This window comes from Oncorhynchus masou, chromosome 18 (assembly GCF_036934945.1).
Source record: "Oncorhynchus masou masou isolate Uvic2021 chromosome 18, UVic_Omas_1.1, whole genome shotgun sequence".
Classification (NCBI taxonomy): Eukaryota; Metazoa; Chordata; class Actinopteri; order Salmoniformes; family Salmonidae; genus Oncorhynchus; species Oncorhynchus masou.
The window spans coordinates 24,715,481-24,739,542 of record NC_088229.1 but is presented as its reverse complement, the minus strand read 5'-3'; the positions used below and the strand labels follow the sequence as shown (position 1 = coordinate 24,739,542).

The 24,062-nt window shown below is 41.5% G+C and overlaps 2 protein-coding genes across 9 annotated transcripts in view; one reads left to right on the top strand and one right to left on the bottom strand.

Moving 5' to 3' along the window:
* The window catches only part of LOC135504279 (ankyrin repeat and SAM domain-containing protein 1A-like), a 115,246-nt gene extending 94,552 nt beyond the window's left edge, over nucleotides 1–20,694 (bottom strand). For all 8 annotated transcript variants that reach the window (XM_064922681.1, XM_064922684.1, XM_064922685.1 and 5 more), the window contains exon 1: nucleotides 20,266–20,694. In XM_064922681.1, the coding sequence (XP_064778753.1) occupies nucleotides 20,266–20,441 (176 nt within the window). In that variant the 5' untranslated portion in view covers nucleotides 20,442–20,694. The remainder of the gene's footprint in view (nucleotides 1–20,265) is intronic.
* Nucleotides 20,695–22,023: 1,329 nt separating this feature from the next.
* taf11 (TAF11 RNA polymerase II, TATA box binding protein (TBP)-associated factor) lies at nucleotides 22,024–23,835 on the top strand. The gene is made up of 5 exons (XM_064922680.1): nucleotides 22,024–22,500; nucleotides 22,613–22,743; nucleotides 22,847–22,934; nucleotides 23,049–23,145; nucleotides 23,284–23,835. Exons 1-5 carry the CDS (start codon nucleotides 22,336–22,338, stop codon nucleotides 23,412–23,414), a joined length of 612 nt encoding a protein of 203 aa, XP_064778752.1. The 5' UTR covers nucleotides 22,024–22,335; the 3' UTR covers nucleotides 23,415–23,835.
* Nucleotides 23,836–24,062: the final 227 nt, after the last annotated feature.

Here is a 24,062-nt window from a genome sequence, read left to right as displayed (position 1 = left end):
CACAATCGAGAGCATCCTGTTGGGCTGTATCACCTCCTGGTACGGCAACTGCTCCACCCACAATCGTAAGGCTCTCCAGAGGGTAGTGAGGTCTGCACAACGCATCACCGGGGGCAAACTACCTTCCCTCCAGGACAACTACACCGCCTGATGTCACAGGAAGGCCATAAAGATCATCAAGGACAACAACCACCCGAGTCACTGCCTGTTCTCCCCGCTATCATCCAGAAGGCGAGGTCAGTACAGGTGCATCAAAGCAGGGACCGGGAGACTGAAAAACAGCTTCTATCTCAAGGCCATCAGACTGTTAAAACAGCCACCATTAGTGTCTGCTGCCAACACACAGACTCAACTCCAGCCACTTTAATAATGGGAATTGATGTAAAATATATCACTAGCCACTTTAAACAATGCTCCTTAATATAATGTTTACATACCCTAAATTACTAATCTCATATGTATATACTGTACTCGATACCATCTACTGCATCTTGCCTATGCCGTTCTGTACCATCACTCCTTCATATACATTTATGTACATATTCTTTATCCCTTTACACTTGTGTGTATAAGGTAGTAGTTTTGGAATTGTTAGGTTAGATTACTCGTTGGTTATTACTGCATTGTCGGAACTAGAAGCACAAGCATTTCGCTACACTCGCATTAACATCTGCTAACCATGTGTATGTGACAAATACATTTGATTTGAACTCCAAGACTGTTGGAAAAGCATTCCAGGTGACTACCTCATGAAGCTGGTTGAGAGAATGCCAAGAGCGTGCCAAGCTGTCATCAAAGCAAAGGGTGGCTCCTTTGAATAATCAAAAATATATATTGGTTCTATTTATATTTAGAACTTTTTTGGTTACTACATGATTCCATGTGTTATTTCATAGTTTTGATGTCTTCACTATTATTCTTCAATGTAGAAAATAGTCAAAAATATATAATTGAAAAACCTCATCGCAGGCCAAAGCGGATTCAGCGTCCTAAAAATCCCCACAAAAAAATATTTTGTGGATCCAATTCGGTTTGAATCTCAATTTCGGTATCCGAGAAGACCAGTAGCTTGAGGCAAGACTGACAAGTGTGCCTGTCAGGTCTGGGACTGGAATAATGATGCAACACTGAAAATGAATGGTCTTATATTCAAGTCTGATGTCTGAGCAAGTCATTTTGCTCAGACCATGAAAGATTTGTTTAATATTGTGGTTTCCATCTCTGCCATTTAAAGTTGCATTTCTCCAGGAAAGAACACAACGCTTTGCTTTACCATAATATTGCATACAGCAGAAAAACACATCATAAGTAAAAGCTTACAAAGCTCTGACTTGACAAGTAGTCCTATCACTTACAAGGAGATCTTTAGAGGATAAGAACATGTATTTTGACAAGGGGAACATCCTTGCCATGAGATCAATACAATTTCAGCAGTATAGGCTCATTAGCCATCATATACTGAACAAAAATATAAACGCTACATACATAAAGTGTTGGTCCCATGTTTCATGAGCTGAAATAAAAGATCCCAAGAATGTCCATACGCATAAAAACATCCCTGTTAGTGAACATTTCTCCTTTGCCAAAATAATCCATAAACCTGACAGGTGTGGCATATCAAGAAATTGATTAAACAGCATGATCATTACACAAGTGCACCTTGTCCTGGGGACAATTAAAGGCCACTCTAAAATGTGTAGTTTTGTCACACAATACAATGCCCCAGGTTGAGGGAGCAGGTAATTGGCATGCTGACTGCAGGAACGTCCACCAGAGCTGTTGCCAGAGAATGTAATGTTTATTTCCCTACCATAAGTCGCCTCCAACGTCGTTTTAGAGAATTTGTCAGTACGTCCAACTGGCCTCACAACCGCAGACCACGTGTAACCACGCCAGCCCAGGACCTCAACATCCGGCTTCTTCACCTGCGGGATCATCTGAGACCAGCCACCTGGACAGCTGATGAAACTGAGGAGTATTTCTGTCTGTAATAAAGCCATTTTGTGGGGGAAACCTCATTCTGATTGTAAAATCATTGAAATTGTTGCATGTTGTGTTTCAATTTTTGTTCAGTAGAGTTAGTGGACAGTTTTAGCTAGTTGTTAATAACTCAGAATACTTTGCAACAGTTCAGCCTGGGCATCACGATTGAGTCTTTATTGCACGTGAACAGCTCTCAGTGAGCGTCTGTTTCACACATCAGCTGTGATGCAGCAGAAGGCAAGGATAAACCGCTTACACCACACGCCGCTCTGATAGCAGAGCATGTTAATGGGCCAAAGGAAAACCAGAAACCCCACATCCTTTTACAAAGAAATGCTGGCACCAAAAAGGAAGGAAAAAACACAATTTGAAAGAGGTGAGGTGTAAAAATCATAAATTAAATGTCACTCTTTCTTTCAGCATGTCCCTCAGACAGGCTGGCATTTCCCACACTGATTTCCCAACAGATGCCACAGCAGTAACTACACATCCCTGACAATCTTACAATCCAAGTAAGCTTTGCCTTCAGAAAGTATTCATATGCCTTGACTTATTCCGAATGCGTGTTACAGGCTGAATTCTAAGTGTATTAAAATATTATTTGTTCCCCTTACCCATCTACAAAAAATACCCCATAATGACAGTGAAAACTTGTTTTTAGAAGTGTTTGAAAATGTATTGAAAATGAAATACCTAATTTACACAAGTCTTTACACCCCTGTGTCAATACATGTTAGAATCACTTTTGGCAGCAATTACAGGTGTAAGTCTTTCTGGGTAATACTCTAAGAGCTTTGCACACCTGAATGGTACAATATTTGCCCATTATTCTTTATAAAATTCTCTAAGCTCTGTCAAGTTTGTTATTGACCATAGCTAGACAGTCATTTTGAAGTCTTACTAAAGATTTTCAAGCGGATTTAAGAAAAAACGAACTAGGCCACTCAGGAACATTCAATGTCGTCTTGGTAAGTAACTCCAGTGTATTTGTGTATTAGGCCTTGTGCTTTAGGTTATTGACCTCGTGAAAGGTGCATGTGTCTCCAAGTGTCTGGTGGAAAGCAGAAGGTTTTCCTCTAGGAATTTGCTTGTGCTTCGCTCGATTCAGTTTATTTTTATCCTAAATAACTACCTAGTCCATGCCGATGAAAAGCATACCCATAGCACGATGCAGCCACTACCATGCTTGAAAATATGAGGAGTGGTACTCAGTGATGTGTTGGGTTGTGTTGGATTTGCCCCAAACATAGCATTTTGTATTCAGGACATAAAGTTAATTTCTTTGCCACATTTTTTGCAGTATTACTTTAGTGCCTTGTTGCAAACAGGATGCATGTTTTAGAATACTTTTATTCTGTACAGGATTCCTTCTTTTCACATTGTATATTAGGTTAGTATTGTGGAGTAACTACAGAACCAGTCAAAAGTTGACACCTACTCAGTTGATATCAAGGCAAAGGTTGACAGTGTTTTTCTTTGTTATCCATGCAACACATTATGTAATTGCTTAAGCATACTTTTACTCCTGAACTTATTTAGGATTGCTATAACAAAGGGGTTGAATACTTATTGACTCAAGACAATTGAGCTTTTAATTTTGTATTAACTTGTAAACATTTCTAAAAACATGAATCCACTTTGACATTATGGGGTACTGTGTGTAGGCCAGTGACTCAAAATCTCAATTTAATACATTTTTTATTCCGGCTGCAAAAACAACATTTTGAAAAAGTCAAGGAGTGTGAATACTTTCTGAAGGCACTGTATAACCTCTATCAACATTTTGTTTGAAATAGTGAGCTGCTGTTTAGTTTCAGCTACAATCCAACTGGACGGACAAGGCAGCAGCAATTCCCAGTGATGCCGATGACCCACTTCTCCCATCTGGAAATAGCTCAAGAACTTGTGTATTTTCTAGTTCGGCAAAGTCTAAGTTATTTTGCCAACTAATGCTTTGGCTGAGTATAGAGAAAATGTAATATCTTTATAAAAAGCTGCAATGTGAGAGCAACACCTCCGGTCCTGAATGATGAATCAGCGATGGAATGGAAACCCTATGTATCAGCCGACAGTAATTTCACAGGACCCAAGCCTTCATCTCGTATCTCTGCGTTTCCTCCCTACGCTGCTGGATGTTGGCCACAGCACCATATCAGACGTATGTTGTACGTAAAGAGAGGTGGGGGGGGGGGTGGGGGGAATTACTTCATCTCAACAGATCAGGCCAGGGAAAGGAAGTGTCTAATAAAAAATAAATGTCAACCATTAGTCATCATACCAACATCCAGAATACACTGAAGAAACCTCAACATGATGGTGGGAAGTGCAAATAGACTCTGGAGAATACAGATTAGGCTGGTTTGTTCACGACAACCATTTTAGCGCTGACATGTATTCATTTTAAAAAAAAGACTTCCTCAGACTAAATAAATAAGACTGGGCTAGCAAAGGCTAGAAAGTGAAAGCAAAGCAGAAGTTAAAACGAGCTGAGGATAATTGGTGGCTTATTATTGAGGAAATACATTTTTCTCTTCTGACTCCAAGTAAAACATGTTTGAAGTCTGAGAGTAGGGGATGGTGCTTTCAGAAGTCTTGCCGCGGTCCCAGCAGGTGGGCAGGAGAGTGCTGAGAGCAGCAGGGAGGGAGACGGAGAGACACCAGCCAGTGAAGTCCAGGGAGACCATACCCACTGGGCACAGACGTCAATTCAACGTTGGTTGAACGTCATTTATTTGAAACAACCAGTGTGTGCCCAATATCTGGGGCAGGAGCTTTTTCGTTATTTTTTATTTAACCTTTATTTAACTTGGCAAGTCAGTTAAGAACAAATTTTTATTTACAATGATGGCCTACCGGAGAACAGTGGGTTAACTGCCTTGTTCAGGTGCAAAACGACAGATTTGTATCTAGTCAGCTCTGGGATTCGATCCAGCACCCTTTTGGTTACTGGTCCTATACTCTAACCACTAGGCTACCTGTCACCTGGGCTGGGACACATGCCTGGATGAAACTGTTACTGTATGTCTCTGGACCTAGTTACAAACACACATTTTCAAATAATTATGCGCACGTCACTGTATTTCACACTAGGGACACGCACATTTGTCCTCCAGTGCTGTTGAGGCTGTAAGGGGTGAAAGAAGGGTCGTACAAACAAACACATCGGAAAGGGTTGATTAGAGGTGTCTGTTTTAGAGGTCGACCGATTAATCGGAATGGCCGATTAATTAGGGCCGATTTCAAGTTTTCATAACAATCGGAAATCGGTATTTTTGGACGCCGATTTTGCCGATTTAAAAAAAAAACATTTAACCCATTATTTAACTAGGCAAGTCCGTTAAGAACACATTCATATTTTCTATGACGGCCTAGGGTTAACTGCCTTGTTCAGTTAACCCACCCACTAGTTAACTAGTTCAACGCAATAACGACCTGCCTCTCTCTCGTTGCACTCCACAAGGAGACTGCCTGTTACGCGAATGCAGTAAGCCAAGGTAAGTTGCTAGCTAGCATTACACTTATCTTATAAAAAACAATCAATCAATCATAATCACTAGTTAACTACACATGGCTAATGATATTACTAGATATTATCTAGCGTGTCCTGCGTTGCATATAATCTGACTGAGCATACAGGTATCTAAGTATCTGAATGAGCGGTGGTAGGCAGAAGCAGGAGCGTAAACATTCATTCAAACAGCACTTTCGTGCATTTTGCCAGCAGCTCTTCGTTGTGCGTCAAGCATTGCGCTGTTTATGACTTCAAGCCTATCAACTCCCGAGATGAGACTGGTGTAACCGAAGTGAAATGGCTAGCTAGTTAGCGCGCGCTAATAGCGTTTCAAACGTCACTCACTCTGAGCCTTCTAGTAGTTGTTCCCCTGGCTCTGCATGAGTAATGCTGCTTCGATGGTGGTTGTTGTTGTTGTGTTCCTGTTTTGTTGTGTTCCTGGTTCAGGGAGGAGCGAGAAGAGGGACGGAAGCTATACTGTTACACTGGCAACACTAATGTGCCTATAAGAACATCCAATAGTCAAAGGTTAATGAAATACAAATGGTATAGAGGGAAATAGTCCTATAATTCCTACAACCTAAAACTTCTTACCTGGGAATATTGAAGACTCATGTTAAAAAGGAACAACCAGCTTTCATATGTTCTCATGTTCTGAACAAGGAACTGAAATGTTAGCTTTCTTACATAGCACATATTGTACTTTTACTTTCTTCTCCAACACTTTGTTTTTGCATTATTTAAAACAAATTGAACATGTTTCATTATTTACTTGAGGCTAAATTGATTTTATTGATGTATTATATTAAGTTAAAATAAGTGTTCATTCAGTATTGTTGTAATTGTCATTATTACAAATAAAAATAAACGTAAAATAAATAAATAAATAAAATCAGCCGATTAATCGGTATCGGCTTTTTTGGTCATCCAATAATCGGTATCGGTATTTGAAAAATCATAATCGGTCAACCTCTAGTCTGTTTCTCTTGTGAAACACCAGGCCCATCGTGGAGAGGCGGAGGCCTTTTCTGTTTGTTTTAACACAGTAAATGCAATGGGAGCCTATAAATAACACTGGTTTCTGTCGGGATCCATGTTCTTATTTGGAACTAACGCACTGTAGTTTTCCTGTCAAGATTAGTTTCTATTTCTGCCTTCTCATTTTGGGCTGAGAAAATAACAATGGAATTTAAACATTTTGTGGAAAGGCATTTTTTTCTGGAAACTACCCCAAAATCCCCCACCCAAATTGCAAAATCAAATTTGATAACCCAATTATGGGCAAGTTATATTCTGTTTAGGCTCCCAGTCCACAATGATGATCATTTAAGGCAATGACTTAAATTAGCCTTTTTCTTACATACAGTCTATTGCTTTTTGAAAGATGAACAGCAATCGCAATCACAGTTCTGCAGTGAAACAACCTATTTAGAGATGTGTAGCGGCAGCAATTGTCATGGTCACAGCAAAGAGAATCCGCCACTGTACATGACAGGGCCAAGAGAGTCCTCTTCACAGAAGTATCTGTCTTCCCCCCACCCCTACCCTCCACACAACTGTGGAATTCATCATGCATAAAGGAGAGCTGTCAGCAGCATCTATTAGCCTAGTGCTTTCTCTGACAAGACAAACATGTTGGTCGTAAACCGTACATGGCCTGGAATTCACACTGTAAGTGTCACCCGTAACTCAAATACTCCAAGAATGCCAACACAGGTGTTGGATTTCCCAGCTACCACTTCACTCTCCTGGGTGGAACGACAACATCGAAAGACCGTACAGAGGTCATCCTTCCATCCCCTGAACGTGACACTTGCTGCATGCTATTTGCCAAACTCATAACTTGGCTCTTAGCTACTGGAGACAGACAGGCGGCAGCTATTCCACAAATACCTAGGTGCAAGGCACTCTATTAAACTACCATTTCATGAGCATTCTCTTCCTGCTTCACCACATGCCTGGGTGGGTAGTGTCATGTTGTTAACATTAAACCAGACACACAGATGCTGGGAATTCAGAGTGACAGAGAGCTATATGGTATGTGGAGACACCATGCTCACCTGAGTGGCTGACATGACTGAGTGATTACTCATCACGACATCCTTCTCTCTGATTCACTGCCTCTCTCCCAAATACAGATATGAACACTCAATTGCACAAAGTGGACAAGCCATTCATGCAGTCTCTATGGGGGTGCCACAGGGTTCAATCCTCGGGCCGACTCTTTTCTCTGTATATATCAATGATGTTGCTCTTGTTGCGGGCGATTCCCTGATCCACCTCTACGCAGACGACACCATTCTATATACTTCCGGCCCGTCCTTGGACACTGTGCTATCTAACCTCCAAACGAGCTTCAATGCCATACAACACTCCTTCCGTGGCCTCCAACTGCTCTTAAACGCTAGTAAAACCAAATGCATGCTTTTCAACCGTTCGCTGCCTGCACCCGCACGCCTGACCAGCATCACCACCCTGGATGGTTCCGACCTTGAATATGTGGACATCTATAAGAACCTAGGTGTCTGGCTAGACTGTAAACTCTCCTTCCTGACTCATATCAAACATCTCCAATCGAAAATCAAATCAAGAGTCGGCTTTCTAGTCCGCAACAAAGCCTCCTTCACTCACGCCGCCAAACTTACCCTAGTAAAACTGACTATCCTACCGATCCTCGACTTCGGCGATGTCATCTACAAAATTGCTTCCAACACTCTACTCAGCAAACTGGATGCAGTTTATCACAGTGCTATCCGTTTTGTCACTAAAGCACCTTATACCACCCACCACTGCGACTTGTATGCTCTAGTCGGCTGGCCCTCGCTACATATTCGTCGCCAGACCCACTGGCTCCAGGTCATCTACAAGTCCATGCTAGGTAAAGCTCCGCCTTATCTCAGTTCACTGGTCACGATGGCAACACCCATCCGTAGCACACGCTCCAGCAGGTGTATCTTACTGATCATTCCTAAAGCCAACACCTCATTTGGTCGCCATTCGTTCCAGTTCTCCGCTGCCTGTGACTGGAACGAATTGCAAAAATCGCTGAAGTTGGAGACTTTTATCTCCCTCACCAACTTCAAACATCTGCTATCTGAGCAGCTAACCGATCGCTGCAGCTGTACATAGTCTATCGGTAAATAGCCCACCCATTTTTACCTACCTCATCCCATCTCTACCTGTACATGACCATCTGATCATTTATCACTCCAGTGTTAATCTGCAAAATTGTAATTATTCGCCTACCTCCTCATGCCTTTTGCACACAATGTATATAGACTCCCCCTTTTTTTCTACTGTGTTATTGACTTGTTAATTGTTTACTCCATGTGTAACTCTGTGTTGTCTGTTCACACTGCTATGCTTTATCTTGGCCAGGTCGCAGTTGCAAATGAGAACTTGTTCTCAACTAGCCTACCTGGTTAAATAAAGGTGAAATAAAATTTAAAAAAAAATAGGCAAGCATATCAGTTTACATATGTGTATCATTGATCCCACCGCAACCACATTTGTTGTTATTGAACAACAAATGTAGCCTAAGCTAACATGTGCAAACAAGGCATTGGCTATTTTGTCTCGAGGTGTTAGCTAGCAAGTTAGAGTAGGTTCCCAAACACTGCTAACAGGGCAAAATTCTGACGAGAGATAACAGCTCAAGGGTAGTCCAAACTACGCAGAGACCATCCAGAAACCCTGCAAGAACATTTGAGGTCGCACATTCCCTTGCTGCAACCGTTGTGGCTTTCACAATTACAGCTTAAGGCTTATTGTGATCACCACTCTGATTTGAGCAGAAGAGACCTCCACAGCTGAGTAACCTGACCCTGGCTGGCACACTCTCACACACACACACACACACACACACACACACACACCTTCCTCTGTGGTTACGGGTTAGGGTTCATCTGATGTCTGCACTCTGCAATTTCTGTTTAGCCTATATTTTTTCTTTCAAATGCAGTTTTTATGCAGATTTAAGCTAATTCTGAGTCACTCAGGGCAAGGACTTCACATTACTAATGGTGACTAAAAGAGGCTAAATGCCTTGCTTACATATTTTAGTTGGCCTACTTGAACAACTTAATCCAACCCTCATCTGTGAATGTAAATGTGTGAATTGAGCACGTCATTGGTGTAGAGAGAGTGCTGCAGCAGGCAGTCATGGCAAGTAGAGTGAGAACAAACAAATTAACTAGCACTCGCTAGCTACATACTTCTACGTCATAATTCTAGTTTGCCTCGTTCGTTGTATCCTGACCACCCCCAGTCTTACCAATCATTAGCCTACAGGAGCCAACACAGAATGGGACAGAAACAATCAACAGTTTCAGAGGGAGAGAGAGCGGATCAAACAAAATTGAGACCTTTCAAACAGACTCTGGGACAGTTCTGGGACGATAGATACAAAATTTATACAACTATTGAACATCAAAAAATAAGCAATGCAATAATAATGCAACAGATCAGAACGTTAAGCTTAATGTTGATAAAGTATTATTATTTCTTCACAATATAAGCGCAGCAATGCGCACATGGCAGTCGGCTACACGCGAACCTTACAAAATGCAATTAGCGGGAACACACCATTCTAAAAAGCGCACAGCCCATGTGAGCAGTTTCATGTGACATAGATGTAAATATCCATTCGAAATTTTGAAAGAGGGGAGCTCTAAAGATGCACCAACTAGCATTGGTAGCTAATATGACTAGGATTGTGTCTTTGCCTGCTGAATAATGAAAGAAAGTTGATTTGAAAACCAATAGAACAATAGAAAATGCTGGCTTCAATTACTTAAGTGTTGATAAAATAATTCCCTTAACATAGGCAAGCAGCTTGGTGAGAATGCAACAACTGTTGGCGCAATTATTAGAAAATGGAAGAAGTTCAAGATGACAGTCAATCACCCTCGGTCTGGGGCTCCATGCAAGATCTCACCTCTTGGGGCATCAATGATCATGAGGAAGGTGAGGGATCAGCCCAGAACTACACAGCAGGATCTGGTCAAAGACCTGAAGAAAGTTGGGACAACAGTCTCAAAAAAAAAACATTAATAACACACTACGCCGTCATGGATTAAAATCCTGCAGCGCACGCAAGGTCCCCCTACTCAAGCCAGCACATGTCCAGGCCTGTCTGAAGTTTGCCAATGACCATCTGGATGATCCAGAGGAAGAATGGGAGAAGGTCATGTGGTCTGATGAGACAAAAATAGAGCTTTTTGGTCTAAACTCCACTCGCCGTGTTTGGAGGAAGAAGAAGGATGAGTACAACCCCAAGAACACCATCCCAACCGTGAATCATGGAGGTGGAAACATCATTCTTTGGGGATGCTTTTTTGCAAAGGGGGCAGGACGACTGCATCGTATTGAGGGGAGGATGGGTGGGGCCATGTATCATGAGATTTTGGCCAACAACCTCCTTCCCTCAGTAAGAGCATTGAAGATGGGTCGTGGCTGGGTTTTCCAGCATGACAACGACATGAAACACACAGCCAGGGCAACTAAGGAGTGGCTCCATAAGAAGCATCTCAAGGTCCTGGAGTGGCCTAGCCAGTCTCCAGACCTGAACCCAATAGAAAATCTTTGGAGGGAGCTGAAAGTCCGTATTGCCCAGCGACAGCCCTGAAACCTGAAGGATCTGGAGAAGGTCTGTATGGAGGAGTGGGCCAAAATCCCTGCTGCAGTGTGTGCACACCTGGTCAAGAACTACAGGAAACGTATGATCTATGTAATTGCAAACAAAGGTTACTGTACAAAATATTAAGTTCTGCTTTTCTGATATATCAAAAACGTATGTCATGCAATAAAATGCAAATGAATTACTTTAAAATCATACAAATGTGATTTTCTGGATTTTTGTTTAAGATTCCGTCTCTCACAGTTGAAGTGTACCTATGATCAAAATTACAGACCTCTACATGCTTTGCAAGTAGAAAAACCTGCTAAATCAGCAGTGGATCAAATACTTGTTCTCCCTACTGTATATAATAGAAATATCTTTGCATCATTTACTATTTTGATTTTGTTAAATCAATGTAACTGTTGGGAGTTCAGATGTTTGATGGGTGACTAGATGCATTGTCATCAAATAAATTTAATTAATTCATGACTATGGATATATTCTGCAATGAGTTAATATGGCTTTGAATCTGCCACAGAACAAATCAACAAGTTAGTTTTAAATTGCGTCACAAAGTAGAGCAGTCTGACAACAGGAACTTAAAGAGATTGTTGGGAAAGTTAAGCCCGGGAATTTTGGGAATTTTACTTAAGTTAGCTTATAACAGTGAACCACTTTTGTGGGATACACAAGGCAATTCTAGGTCTAGTGTCATATTTTGGTTAAACTATTCCAAATTCAATGGAAATGCAAACCTCTGCATGCACAGTGCATTGTTCCATCACATGTATAGCTGATTCTAATGAGATGCTATTGGGCCCACACAACTACACTGGCTGAGCCAGGGACTACATGCTTTCTGGTAAGTTTTGATTACAATACTGGGTGGGGTGAATATATTTTATATGACATACATGATTTTTTGTTAACTAGTAAATAGTAGCCTACAGCAAAGTGTGTTTAAATAATTTCTAACTTTTTAACAATTCCTGCTAGTTAGTTTTTTCTACCATGTGGGTTTTAGCTTGCTTGAGCCTGCTAACTGAGTGTTAATTCACCTGTTTCCATACATGTTTCATTTTAAAACATGTATCTTACAAAGGAATTGTTTAATCTAACTGCTTAAATATTTATCTGTATGGTTTTTTTACTCATTTTTTTCTAATCTTCACAGGAAAATGCCACGAGCACTATCTAACGTGGAGACATTTCACTGCAGCTAATGTTGAAGGAAAAGCTATGTACATTTGCAAATACTGTGCCAAATCATGTGAAGAATGCAACAAAGATGCAAAATCATCTGGCCACGTACATAACGTTCCTGCAGTGCTCACAACAAGCAACCTCTGACAAAAGTCCCTCTACTTCTATTTGAGGTGTAAATGGTGAATCAGACACCTTATCAATAGCAACAGCTCATTGTCCTCCTGGAATCAGAAGTTTTTTTGGAACGTAGTTAGATAAATGCTCTTGCTCGAGCTGTGTACAGTATGCAACTGGTTCACCTCTGATGCTCACAGGCAATGTGTATTGGAAGATATTTCTGAATGTTCTTCACCCAGCATACACCCCTCCAACCAGATATGCTTTATCTACTCATTTGCTGGATGCAGAGTTCAACAGAGTTCAAGTGAAGGTCAAGCAAATCATAGAGAAAGCAGACTATTGCAATCTTCTCTGATGGGTGGTTGAATATTTGTGGGCAAGGAATAATTAACTACATCATCTCCACCCTTCAACCAGTATTTTACAAGAGCACAGACACAAGAGACAACATACACACCAGTCTCTACATTGCAGATGAGCTGAAGGCAGTCATCAATGCCCTTGGACCAGAGAAGGTATTTGAACTGGTGACAAGAGAGCCAAGGAAATGGTTAGGTATGTGAAGGGTCATCAAGTTATAGCAGCAATCTACCTCACCAAGAAAATTGAGAAGAATAAGAGCACCACATTGAAGCTGCCCAGCAACACCCATTGGGATGGTGTTGTCATCATGTTTGACAGTCTCCTGGAGGGGAAGGAGTCTCTCCAAGAAATGTCCATATCACTGTCTGCCGATACAGAAAGCCCCATCAAGAAGATCCTCCTGGATTATGTATTTTGGGGGAAGTGGTAAGCAGCCTGAAACTCCTGAAACCCATAGCAGTAGCCAATGCACGGATTGAGGGAGACAATGCCATTCTGTCTGATGTTCAGACTGCTTGCAGATGTTAGAGAAGAAACATGTACTCCCCTGCCCACTTCACTGTTGCTCCAAGCAGAAACTGCAGTTCTGAAATACATCAAAATACGTGACGACGTCTGCCTGAAGCCCATACACCCAAAGTATGCTGGCAAGAGCATCCTGTCTGGTGCAGAGATCCACAAGGCCTATGGTGTCATCACGACCTTGTCTCGCCGCCGTGGCCTGGATGAGGGCAAGGTTCTTGGCAGTCTGGTGAAGTACACTTCCAAGCAAGGGCTTTGGGATGGAAATTAGACATGTTGGCACAACTGCCATATTGCATCAGCCACCTGGTGGAAAGGACTTTGTGGGTCTGAGGCTCTTTCCCCGGTTGCCTCCATCCTCCAAATCCCAACAACATCAGTCGCCTCAGAGCGCAAATGGTCCCTGTTTGGGAACACACACACCAAAGCATGCAACAGGCTGACCAATACAAGGGTTGAAAAATTGGTGGCCATCCGGGCAAATGAAGCTTTTTGAGCCTGACAACAAGCCATCCTCAACAAAGTTGGAAAATAACAGTCAAGATGAAGCCTCAAAGTCTGATGTTCAAGAGGTGGACATTGAGGTCCTGGGAGAAGACATGGAAGCCTGAGAGGAAGACAACCAAAGCTTTAGTTTCTAGACTTTACAGATGTATGTTGAAAACTTATTTGGGAGATGCGATGGATCATTGGGGATCATTCGATATTCCATTTATTTTGTTGTTCAGTGAAATCATTCCACGTGAACTCATGTAATAATGGATCTGTGAGTCGGGAAGCAGGTGAACATTTAATAAAACAACAAAACCAGGAAGGAGACAATTCCATGTGGCTACACACCAGTACACAAAAATAATACCAACTGGTGAGTGAACATAAGAGATTGACATAAAGGGGAGGAAATGATGATGGTAATGAAGTCCAGGTGTCAATCATAAATTATTAACAGGTGGGCGTAATGATGAGTGCCAGGTGTTTGTAATGATGAATGCCAGGACCAGTGGTTAGTATTCTGCTGACATCGTACGCCGGAGGGGAGGAGCAGATGCAGAGTTCCTCTGTCCAGTTTCTGTGTTCTTTTGCACATCTTAATATTTTATTTGTATTGGCCAGTCTGAGATTCTAAGCAATTCTGCCTAGCGGAGTCGCCTCTTCACTGTTGACGTTGAGACTGGGATTTTGCGGGTACTTCTTAATGAAGCTGCCAGTTGAGGACTTGTGAGGCGTCTGTTTCTCAAACTAGACACTAAATGTACTTGTCCTCTTGCTTAGTTGTGCATCAGTTCCTCTCACTCCTCTTTCTATTCTGGTTCGAAAAGTGTTGAGCTGTTCTGTGAAGGGAGTAGTACACAGCGTTGTACGAGATCTTCAGTTTCTTGGCAATTCCTCGCATGGAATTGCCTTCATTACTCAGAACAAGTATAGACTGACGAGTTTCAGAAGAAAGTGCTATGTTTCTGGCCATTTTCAGCCTGTAATCGAACCCACAAATGCTGATGCTCCAGATACTCAACTAGTCTAAAAGACAGTTTTATTGCTTCTTTAATCAGAACAGTTTTCAGCTGTGCTAACATAATTGCAAAAGGGTTTTCTAATGATCAATTACCCTTTTTAAAATGATCAACTTGGATTAGCGAACACAACATGCCATTGGAACACAGAAGTGATGGTTGCTGATAATGGGCCTCTGTACGCCTAGATATTAGATATTCCATAAATTTTTAAAAAAAAAGCCAGCTACAATAGTCATTTACAACATTAACAATGTCTGCACTGTATTTCTGATCAATTTCATGTTATAAAATGGACAATTTTTTTAAACTTTTCTTTCAAAACAAGGACATTTCTAAATGTCCCCAAACTTTTGAACGGTAATGCATTTCCGTTAATTTCCATAAATTCCCACAGAAAGTTTCCACCTCTGAATATTCCTCAAAATGTGCAACCCTAGTCATTAATAATCATCTAGGTAGCTATCTAGCTAGCTAGCATGGTCAGCATGTGAAGCAGCGCACTGTTTGTCCAGGCTACTGATATTGCCTGTGTTGTTCAGCATTCAAAACTACTTGATGATCAATGACTGTCAACAGTTACATGCAGTTCGACACTGAGGAAGAGGACGCATCAGTTGTCACAAAATATTAGGCATTTTCGGAAGGTAAAAAGAAAGTAATATGAGCAAAACAATTTAGTGAACAGGCGATTCATAAGATTTTCTGACCGATGCGTGATACATTTGGATAGGTTTGGGTCCCCCAGACCTTCCATTTGCATCGGGGACTGATGCGTATCGGTGAATCGTTACATCTCTACCTATAGTACTATTAAAAAATATATATATTTATAAATATATATATAAAAAGAGTCCATTTGGAGAAAAGAGAATGTATTAAAAATGTCTTTTCTACAGCTGACAGCTCTTTCTTCACTTGGACATTGAGCCTAGAAAATGCTCAGACTGGTCCTTGAGGACTCATAAAAATATTAAAAATGGCTGTTCTAGATGTTGTGTCAATGGGATAAAGGAGCTTGCTGTTAATTTAAGAGACAATACACAGCCCTTCATCGGCCTAAGCTTGGTGAGTGTCAGTTCGGTTCGTGCTCCTCCATGCATTCCTCTGTTAATTTCCCATAAGTGGGAAGGCCAGGCTCTCTCTTGCTCTCCCTGGCCTGCCATGGACTCAACTTACCCCGGCCCTGGCCCAGCCACAGCAGCTGGGGCTGTTTGGACAACCTGGTACAGGAAGTTCCGGAGAGGAGTTCTTCCTGTGGACCTCCAGGATCGAGACGGGTCATGGAGCCCAAGTGAGATCCTGGCATTATGTTGCAGTAAATGTCCAGTACACTATTTGTAAAGGCATAGCTTGCAGTTAATGTATGACATTCAGATTCAGTCATTTGTTTCACCACTTCTGCTTCTTTAGTTAGTCTTAAACCACTGGATTAAAGCACCTCCATTGGCCTAGGGCCAATCACGTGTTTATTGTAGAGGACGAGCAGTGGTAGTCAAAAAACAGTGGTGGTCAACTATATTGAAATGCAAACTGAATAGCACATGGTTATTCTGGCATTGACAGTGAAATGTCATTGAATCCAACCTGGTGATCAGGAAGTCTTATCAGGTACCACTCTGCTGCTGTTCAGTCTGAAAGGTTGTTATTGATGCCGAGCAGGGAGCAGGTCATGTTGCCTGTCTCCTACCATGATAGCTGCGGGGAATGCCATCCAGTGCCAGTCCCATTCCATTCAATTATCTTTCTGTTTCAGAGTAATACAAAGCACATGTGGGGCTTCTGAACATGATGGGCTTGTGTCTGTCCAATTGAGTTTTCCATTCAGGCATTCAGGAAAAGTAGACAATCTGCAGAGCAAAGCTGTGCTCCTGCCTGGTTACAAAAGCAACAAGTCTCAACACGTGCTCCATTCCAAAGAAAGAACTGCAAAACGTTCAGCACAAACACAACACACCTTCGCCAATGATGATAGTAAATGTGGGAATAAAAAGAAACTGTTGCATGCGTTATGCAAAGAAGAGCAACTACCTATGCTGTGCCTGTGCTATAAACAGATGTCAGTGTTCCAGTAGCTGGTGGGAAGATGTGCAACATGAAAGTAGAATATGCAGAGACTTGGGCCTAAGCCTATAGGTTAGTGCTTTTCCATCATGAAAATAAGTTGAGCAAGCTGCACACTACACAGACCAACCAACCATCTTTAGGGTGAATCCATTTGAATTTAATCACTTTATGACAGAATTCATTTTTATTTAATGTAATGACCATGTATGTTTGCCCATGGAAGAAGTGGTCAGAAAGTGTATTTTTTGACCTGAATGTCAAGGTGTTCAAAGTTGACCAATTTTGCATACCACCCCATACCATGAGACATCCATGTCTTCATCACTGGAAATGATAAACGGTTGAGTTTGATAACATTTAAAACCTTACAAACAGTGTTGTCAAACGAATGGTAATTCACATTCATGCCCCTAAACGTATTGACATTTTCATTACATGTGCTAAATTAAATGTCACATACAACAGCAAACACTACCCCTGAGCCTCTCTGTGGTAAACATGTCAATAAATCTGTATAGCTCACATATACTTAGAGGCAATGCTAATGGTATATTTTAAAGGCTGAAGGGCCCACAGCCTTTCAGAGAATTGAGTGATATCAGGCTGCAGTAGTGAAGCTTTTAACAGTCAATGGTTAGACCATCGTTTTTATTTATTTCCAACAAGTGCTAGCCAATCATTTCCAAGAGGAAGGTTGGCAGCCATTGATTAAGCGAGCCAGAACAGATGATACAATGGGCTCTTCAGTCCATGCCCGCCCACAGATCAGTAACAGAGAGGCAGGGATGGAGGCAGCCTTGACTGAATCATGACATCTCTGAATTTCCGATTAAGAAGGTTTAATGTAATTAGCTAGAGTACAGTCAGTGTAGTGTACAGCCTGGCATGAGTAGCACAGCGATGCATCACCTTGGGGATTTTAGCAAACACTTGTCTCAGCCACGAGACGTAGGCACCCTGATGAGGCTTATACAGTGGGGAGAACAAGTATTTGATAAACCTGCAAAATCGGCAGTGTTTCCTACTTACAAAGCATGTAGAGGTCTGTAATTTTGATCATAGGTACACTTCAACCGTGAGAGACGGAATCTAAAACAAAAATCCAGAAAATCAAATTGTATGATTTTTAAGTAATTAGAATTTTATTGCATGACATATGTATTTGATCACCTACCAAGCAGTAAGAATTCCAGCTCACAGACCTGTTAGTTTTTCTTTAAGAAGCCCTCCTGTTCTCCACTCATTACCTGTATTAACTGCACCTGTTTGAACTCGTTACCTGTATAAAAGACACCTGTCCACACACTCAATCAAACAGACTCCAACCTGGAAACATCATTCTTTGGGGATGCTTTTCTGCAAAGGGGACAGGACGACTGCACCGTATTGAGGGGAGGATGGGTGGGGCCATGTATCGCGAGATCTTGGCCAACAACCTTCTTCCCTCAGTAAGAGCATTGAAGATGGGTTGTGGCTGGGTCTTCCAGCATAACAACGACCCGAAACACACAGCCAGGGCAACTAAGGAGTGGCTCCGTAAGAAGCATCTCAAGGTCCTGGAGTGGCCTAGCCAATCTCCAGATCTGAACCCAATAGAAACTCTTTGGAGGGAGCTGAAAGTCCGTATTGCCCAGCGACGGCCCCGAAACCTGAAGGATCTGGAGAAGGTCTGTATGGAAGAGTGGGCCAAAATCCCTGCTGCAGCGTGTGCAAACCTGGTCAAGAACTACAGGAAATGTATGATCTCTGTAATTGCAAACAAAGGTTTCTGTACCAAATATTAAGTTCTAATTTTCTGATGTATCAAATACTTATGTCTTGCAATAAAATGCAAATTAATTACTTAATACAATGTGATTTTCTGGGATTTGTTTTAGATTCCGTCTCTCACAGTTGAAGTGTACCTATGATCAAAATTACAGACCTCTACATGCTTTGTAAGTAGGAAAATTGGCAGTGTATCAAACACTTGTTCTCCCCACTGTAGGAGGTTGATTGACAGGGCTGCTGCGCACCTGTATGTCGCCAGCATTCTGATTGTCATCGGTTTATTTGGTCCTAGAATGAAAAATAACAAATTAAAGCCCTTTCCGTGGTTAACACGGTTTCTTACCCAAAGACATGAGATGGAAGGCATATCATGGCATAAAACCTTTTGAGAGAGTAAGAGGAAGTTCCATGTTACCTCCAATCTTCTTCCATGTTAAACTTTACTGTGTATGGGTGGGCAGTTGGTCCTTGTGCATTTTCTGTAAGAGGTTAAGGTCAGGAGATGCTTTACCAACCCAACATCCCCTTTGCTAGCTTGCCAAGTAGCAAAGGACCATTAACATGGAAGGTTTAAAGCCCCTTGGAGTATGTTACTGAGTAGACAAAAGGGCACCACCGGTCCCAGGGCAATGAATGACTCCAAGCCCAGTGGAAATGGCACTGACAGTCTCATAGGGCTTGAGGTAGCCTAGGTCATTGTGTTTTCAATGTTTCCCTTTCTCTTGCAACCTTTACCTGAAAGGGCTGTAGTAGAGGTGCCACCAACATTATTACTTCTGACATTGTCACCACTCAGTGGGCATTCAAGTGCACTCACTTCATCTATGCCTATGTAATCCTATCAGCACAAAGAACCCTGAGCAAGATGGACTGTGGTTAAAATAAACCAATATTTTTCCCTGCATGATCAAGTAAAAAACAGCATGCAACTGCCCAGGCCGCCGACACACTGCATTCCACCCACTTGCTAGTAGAGACTAGCTCCGGGAGGGCATGGAACAACAATGCCAGGGGAAGAATGTTCCATTTCACTGACAGCTCGTGTTTCATTGCCTTTATCGCGGTTTATGTGAACCAAATTAATCTTGGCATATGAGAATGAATGGGTCGGGCATCAATATGATAAAATACTATAATTATGTTTGGGCGTTTGTAGACATTTTTTCTCAATGACAACGGTCCAAAATGTATAGACAAACCAAAACCATTGACTAGTTAGCTACGATTAAATGGAGGACTAGAGTTTTCAATACGGCATACTGGTAACATATGAATATCTTGCGTAAGAAGGTTTCTGCTGCATGTGGCATTTTATTTATGTATTTTGCACTGACGATCATCTAACAAAGAGGCACTCCATTGCGCATGCAACGTTAATGTGTTATTATTAAACATGGCAAGGGTCCACTGCATGGATGCAAATTAGCAAATGAATATCTACTGCTGTGATTGCAAAATACAATAAAATTATTGATCAGGGGGGTTGTTTACTTAATGTGGCTTTGCCGTTTACAACACACTTTATGACCACCGACCGTTCTCGGTCGGAACCATCTCGCTCTGCCTTCCATTCATCCGCTGCTCTCCCCTACCTGAGAAGGCTGGAAAGCGGGTGCGAAGCATTGTGACCACTGCTATTGCTGCTTCCACCAGTCCCCGATGATCCACTTCCACTTCCAGTCGATTGTCGTTTCCCAGAGAGAAGCTTTTCCACGGCGGCAAGATTTCCTGTGCGCGCCGCCTCTAGCAGTTCCTGCTCCTTCCCCATCTCGGATCGAGAAGGGGGTCGGAGGATTTGGGAAAGAGGGGGTTGGAAAGTGGGAGAAAAAATCCTTTGCGGTCCTCTACTAATCTCACAGACGTACTTGTTCTTTCAACGCCGAAGAAAACGATGGTTCCCTCCACCGCTGGATCAGTCTCTCCAGCGTTACAATTTCACAGAATGTCTAATCCCCCACTGTGACTCCGGGGAAAACTTTAGTTAAGCACCACAGAGCCAAATGAAACTTCCTTCGCCCTGTCTCAAGCGCGCGTCACTTCCTCAAAACTGCCCCTATCTGACGATGTCGATCAATCAGTTTGTTCATAGTCGTGCATTATTGTATTTAGTTGGTGATTATTGTATTCCATTATATTCTACTACCAATGTCGAAGAACATAATAATCATATTCCTACAACTATAAAAGCACATAATTCATCCAGAACATTTTTCAATGTACAAAATATATAAGTGCTGAAGTGCACAGTACATGGTCATTACATTTACATTTTTGTCATTTAGCAGACACTCTTTTCCAGAGCGATTTACAGTTAGTGCATCCATCTTAAGATAGCTAGTTGGGACAACCACATATGACAGGCATAATAAGTACACGGGTTTAGGGTTTGATCGGCGTAGGCCGTCAATGTAAATGAAAATTTGTTCTTAACTGACTTGCCTAGTCTAAAGGTTAAATAAATAAAACACCTCCTCAATAAAGTGGCTATCATTAAAGTCAGCGATAGAAAGGGCTGGGTGGTTCAAGGTGAGGAGGGGGATTATTTAAGATACTCTTTGAAGAGGTAGTGTTTCAGATGCATTCAGAAGATGGACAGGGACTTTGCTGTCCTAGCTTTAGGGGAAGCTGGTTCCACCATTGGGTGGTCAGGACAGAGATGAGCTTGGACTGGGCTGAGCTGCCCTCCCATAGGGGTGCAATAATAAAGGTAAATGTTTTATTTTCACATACACTGGACAGGTGCAGGGAAATGTGCTGTTTTACATGGTCAGCCATATTAGGTTAGCACCCCTAGAGAAAAGTAGGGTTAAGTGCCTTACTCAAGGGAACAGCAACAGATGTTTCACCTTGTCAGCTCAGGTATTCGAACCCAACCTTTCGGTTACATGTCCAACGCTAACTCTCTCTTTCTCCTGACATTTTTTGAGAGACGCTGAAGGAGCAATCATAAAACAAAAAATATCCTTATGGGTTCCAGAGAGTTAAATTTATTTTAAAGTTAATTATCGAGGCTATTGACATATTAATATAGTTTAAAACGTCGATTACCAAATTACATTTAGTTAGAGCACTGATCATCTAAAAAAGAGCCTAGTATTTTCTTTCCCATTTAAACAAACACTGTAACAAGTATGACTAGTTGAATGGAAATACGCCACTGTACATAAAGCACTGGACCAAATATAACGGAATATGTGAATTTTTTTCTCAAATGACAAAGAAATGACAGAATTATAATATATATATATATATATATATTATAATTAAATACTTCTAATGTCACCGCCACATATATATAATTGTTGTCAATGCTATCCCTTTAAAGGACAATAGAGGGTTTAAGCCGGAAGTTGATTTCAGCAGCAGCTTCCGGCCTGAATGTTCTCCATGTTGTTTTTTAATGATGCTTCAAAACATTTCTCATTCGCGCTTTAGCTAATATTTTGCTAAAGTAACGGTTCTATTTTTTTTTATCAATAAACGTGGTATGCAGAATTCCACGAGGATAGTAAGTCACGAGGATAGTATAAGTGAGCGAAGGTGGCTGTGGAGTTGTTTGCTAGCAGTTAGCTAACTTGTTGATGTTTCTCGAGTCAAACATTTCCGTTTTGACTGTTGCATAATTATACATTATATTGGTGTGGTAAGATTTCGAATGAGTTATGGCAGACCCAGCTAGGATAAAGACTGAATCCAACTCTGAGAATGCATTGGCTGCTAGAGAAAGCCCTAAAACCGAAGACACTGAAGAAGTGCCTGTGACTTCGGATGCAGACACCGAATCAAAAGATTCCTCCTCACAATCACTCAAACGCGAACACAAACAGGTAAGTGGCTTGTTAGAATAACTATATTGAAACATTGGCCCTACATCCACATTCAAGATATAGTAGTATATATATCTACAATCATTTGTTTACTTTGCATGACCTGCTGAAGGATTCTGTTGCTGGAGATGACGAGGATGAGGGAACCTCAGATCAACCAGCTTCCAAAAAACTAAAAGTTGAGCCTGAGAAGAAAAAGGAGAAGCGGCAAAAGGTTGACGAGGATGAGATACAGAAGATGCAGTAAGATTCTGATACTGTAATTTGTGTTTGTTTGGTAACTGCACTATGACAATTATGTTACAAGCATTCATACGTTAATATTTTTCCCTCTGGTGTTGTCCAGGGTTTTGGTCTCATCCTTCTCTGAGGAGCAGCTTAACCGCTATGAGATGTATAGACGCTCTGCTTTCCCCAAAGCTGCCATCAAGAGGGTAAGACCTTTAGGCACATGTAATTATATTTCATCAGAATCAGTTCCATTTTAATATTACATTTCACTCATGCTTGTATTTCAATGTATGCTTTTCTTTACCTGGTTGATACAGCTGATACAGTCCATTACAGGATCCTCAGTCTCTCAAAATGTGGTTATCGCCATGTCTGGTATTTCCAAGGTCTTCGCTGGAGAAATAGTGGAGGAAGGTCAGTGAGGGACACCACTGAGTTAATATTGACTAGTTGGCCAGATATGAGATCTGGATCGTTTGTCTTGTATCTTCACCAACGAAGGCTTTGAAGCATTTTGACTACTCTGACATGCTTCTCTGTTTGGTCCTGCAGCTCTGGATGTGTGTGAGAAGTGGGGGGACACGCCTCCCCTGCAGCCCAAGCACATGAGGGAGGCTGTCAGGAGGCTGAAGAGCAGAGAGCAGATCCCCAACACCAAGCACAAGAACATCCTCTTTCACTGAGCCACTCATGCCCTGCTGATTATAGATAGATCCAAGCGGTGGTGTATTCACCTTTCAGATGGTGGCATCTTACACACCACTTTCATGTTCATTCTCTATTCCAATGTCCATTGGTTTGGCCATGAAGGCAAGTGCAGTATACTGTTGTCAGGAACTCCAAAATCAACCTTTGTTATATTTGAGGGCATTTCTTGGATATACTATTGGTCAATAATAAAATGACCACAGCATCAAGATTTGTGTCAATGTTATAAAATACATTTTATTTGAGCTGTTGGTGAAGCATGGAAGTATCCAAAACTGGTCACTTCTAGTACTTCCTGGGAAAATGTTGTTTCAGTTAAACCATTTTATTAGACCTCAGGTCAATAATTTTAGGCCATATTTCAATAAATAAAAGGACACATTTGTTAATGATTTATCTTCTGTTAGATGAAGACGATTTTGTGTGTGCATGTGTCTAACTTTAAACCTGCTCACTGGCCAATAAATGCATAATACAACCATACTGAGTAAATAGTCACCCACCACCATACACTGAATATAGATAGCACACAAATAATGACAAAGTTGGTTCAATAGTTTATCACTTTGAAACATTTCACATACTAATTTGGTTCACAGAACCAAGTTTAGTCTTATTCAATG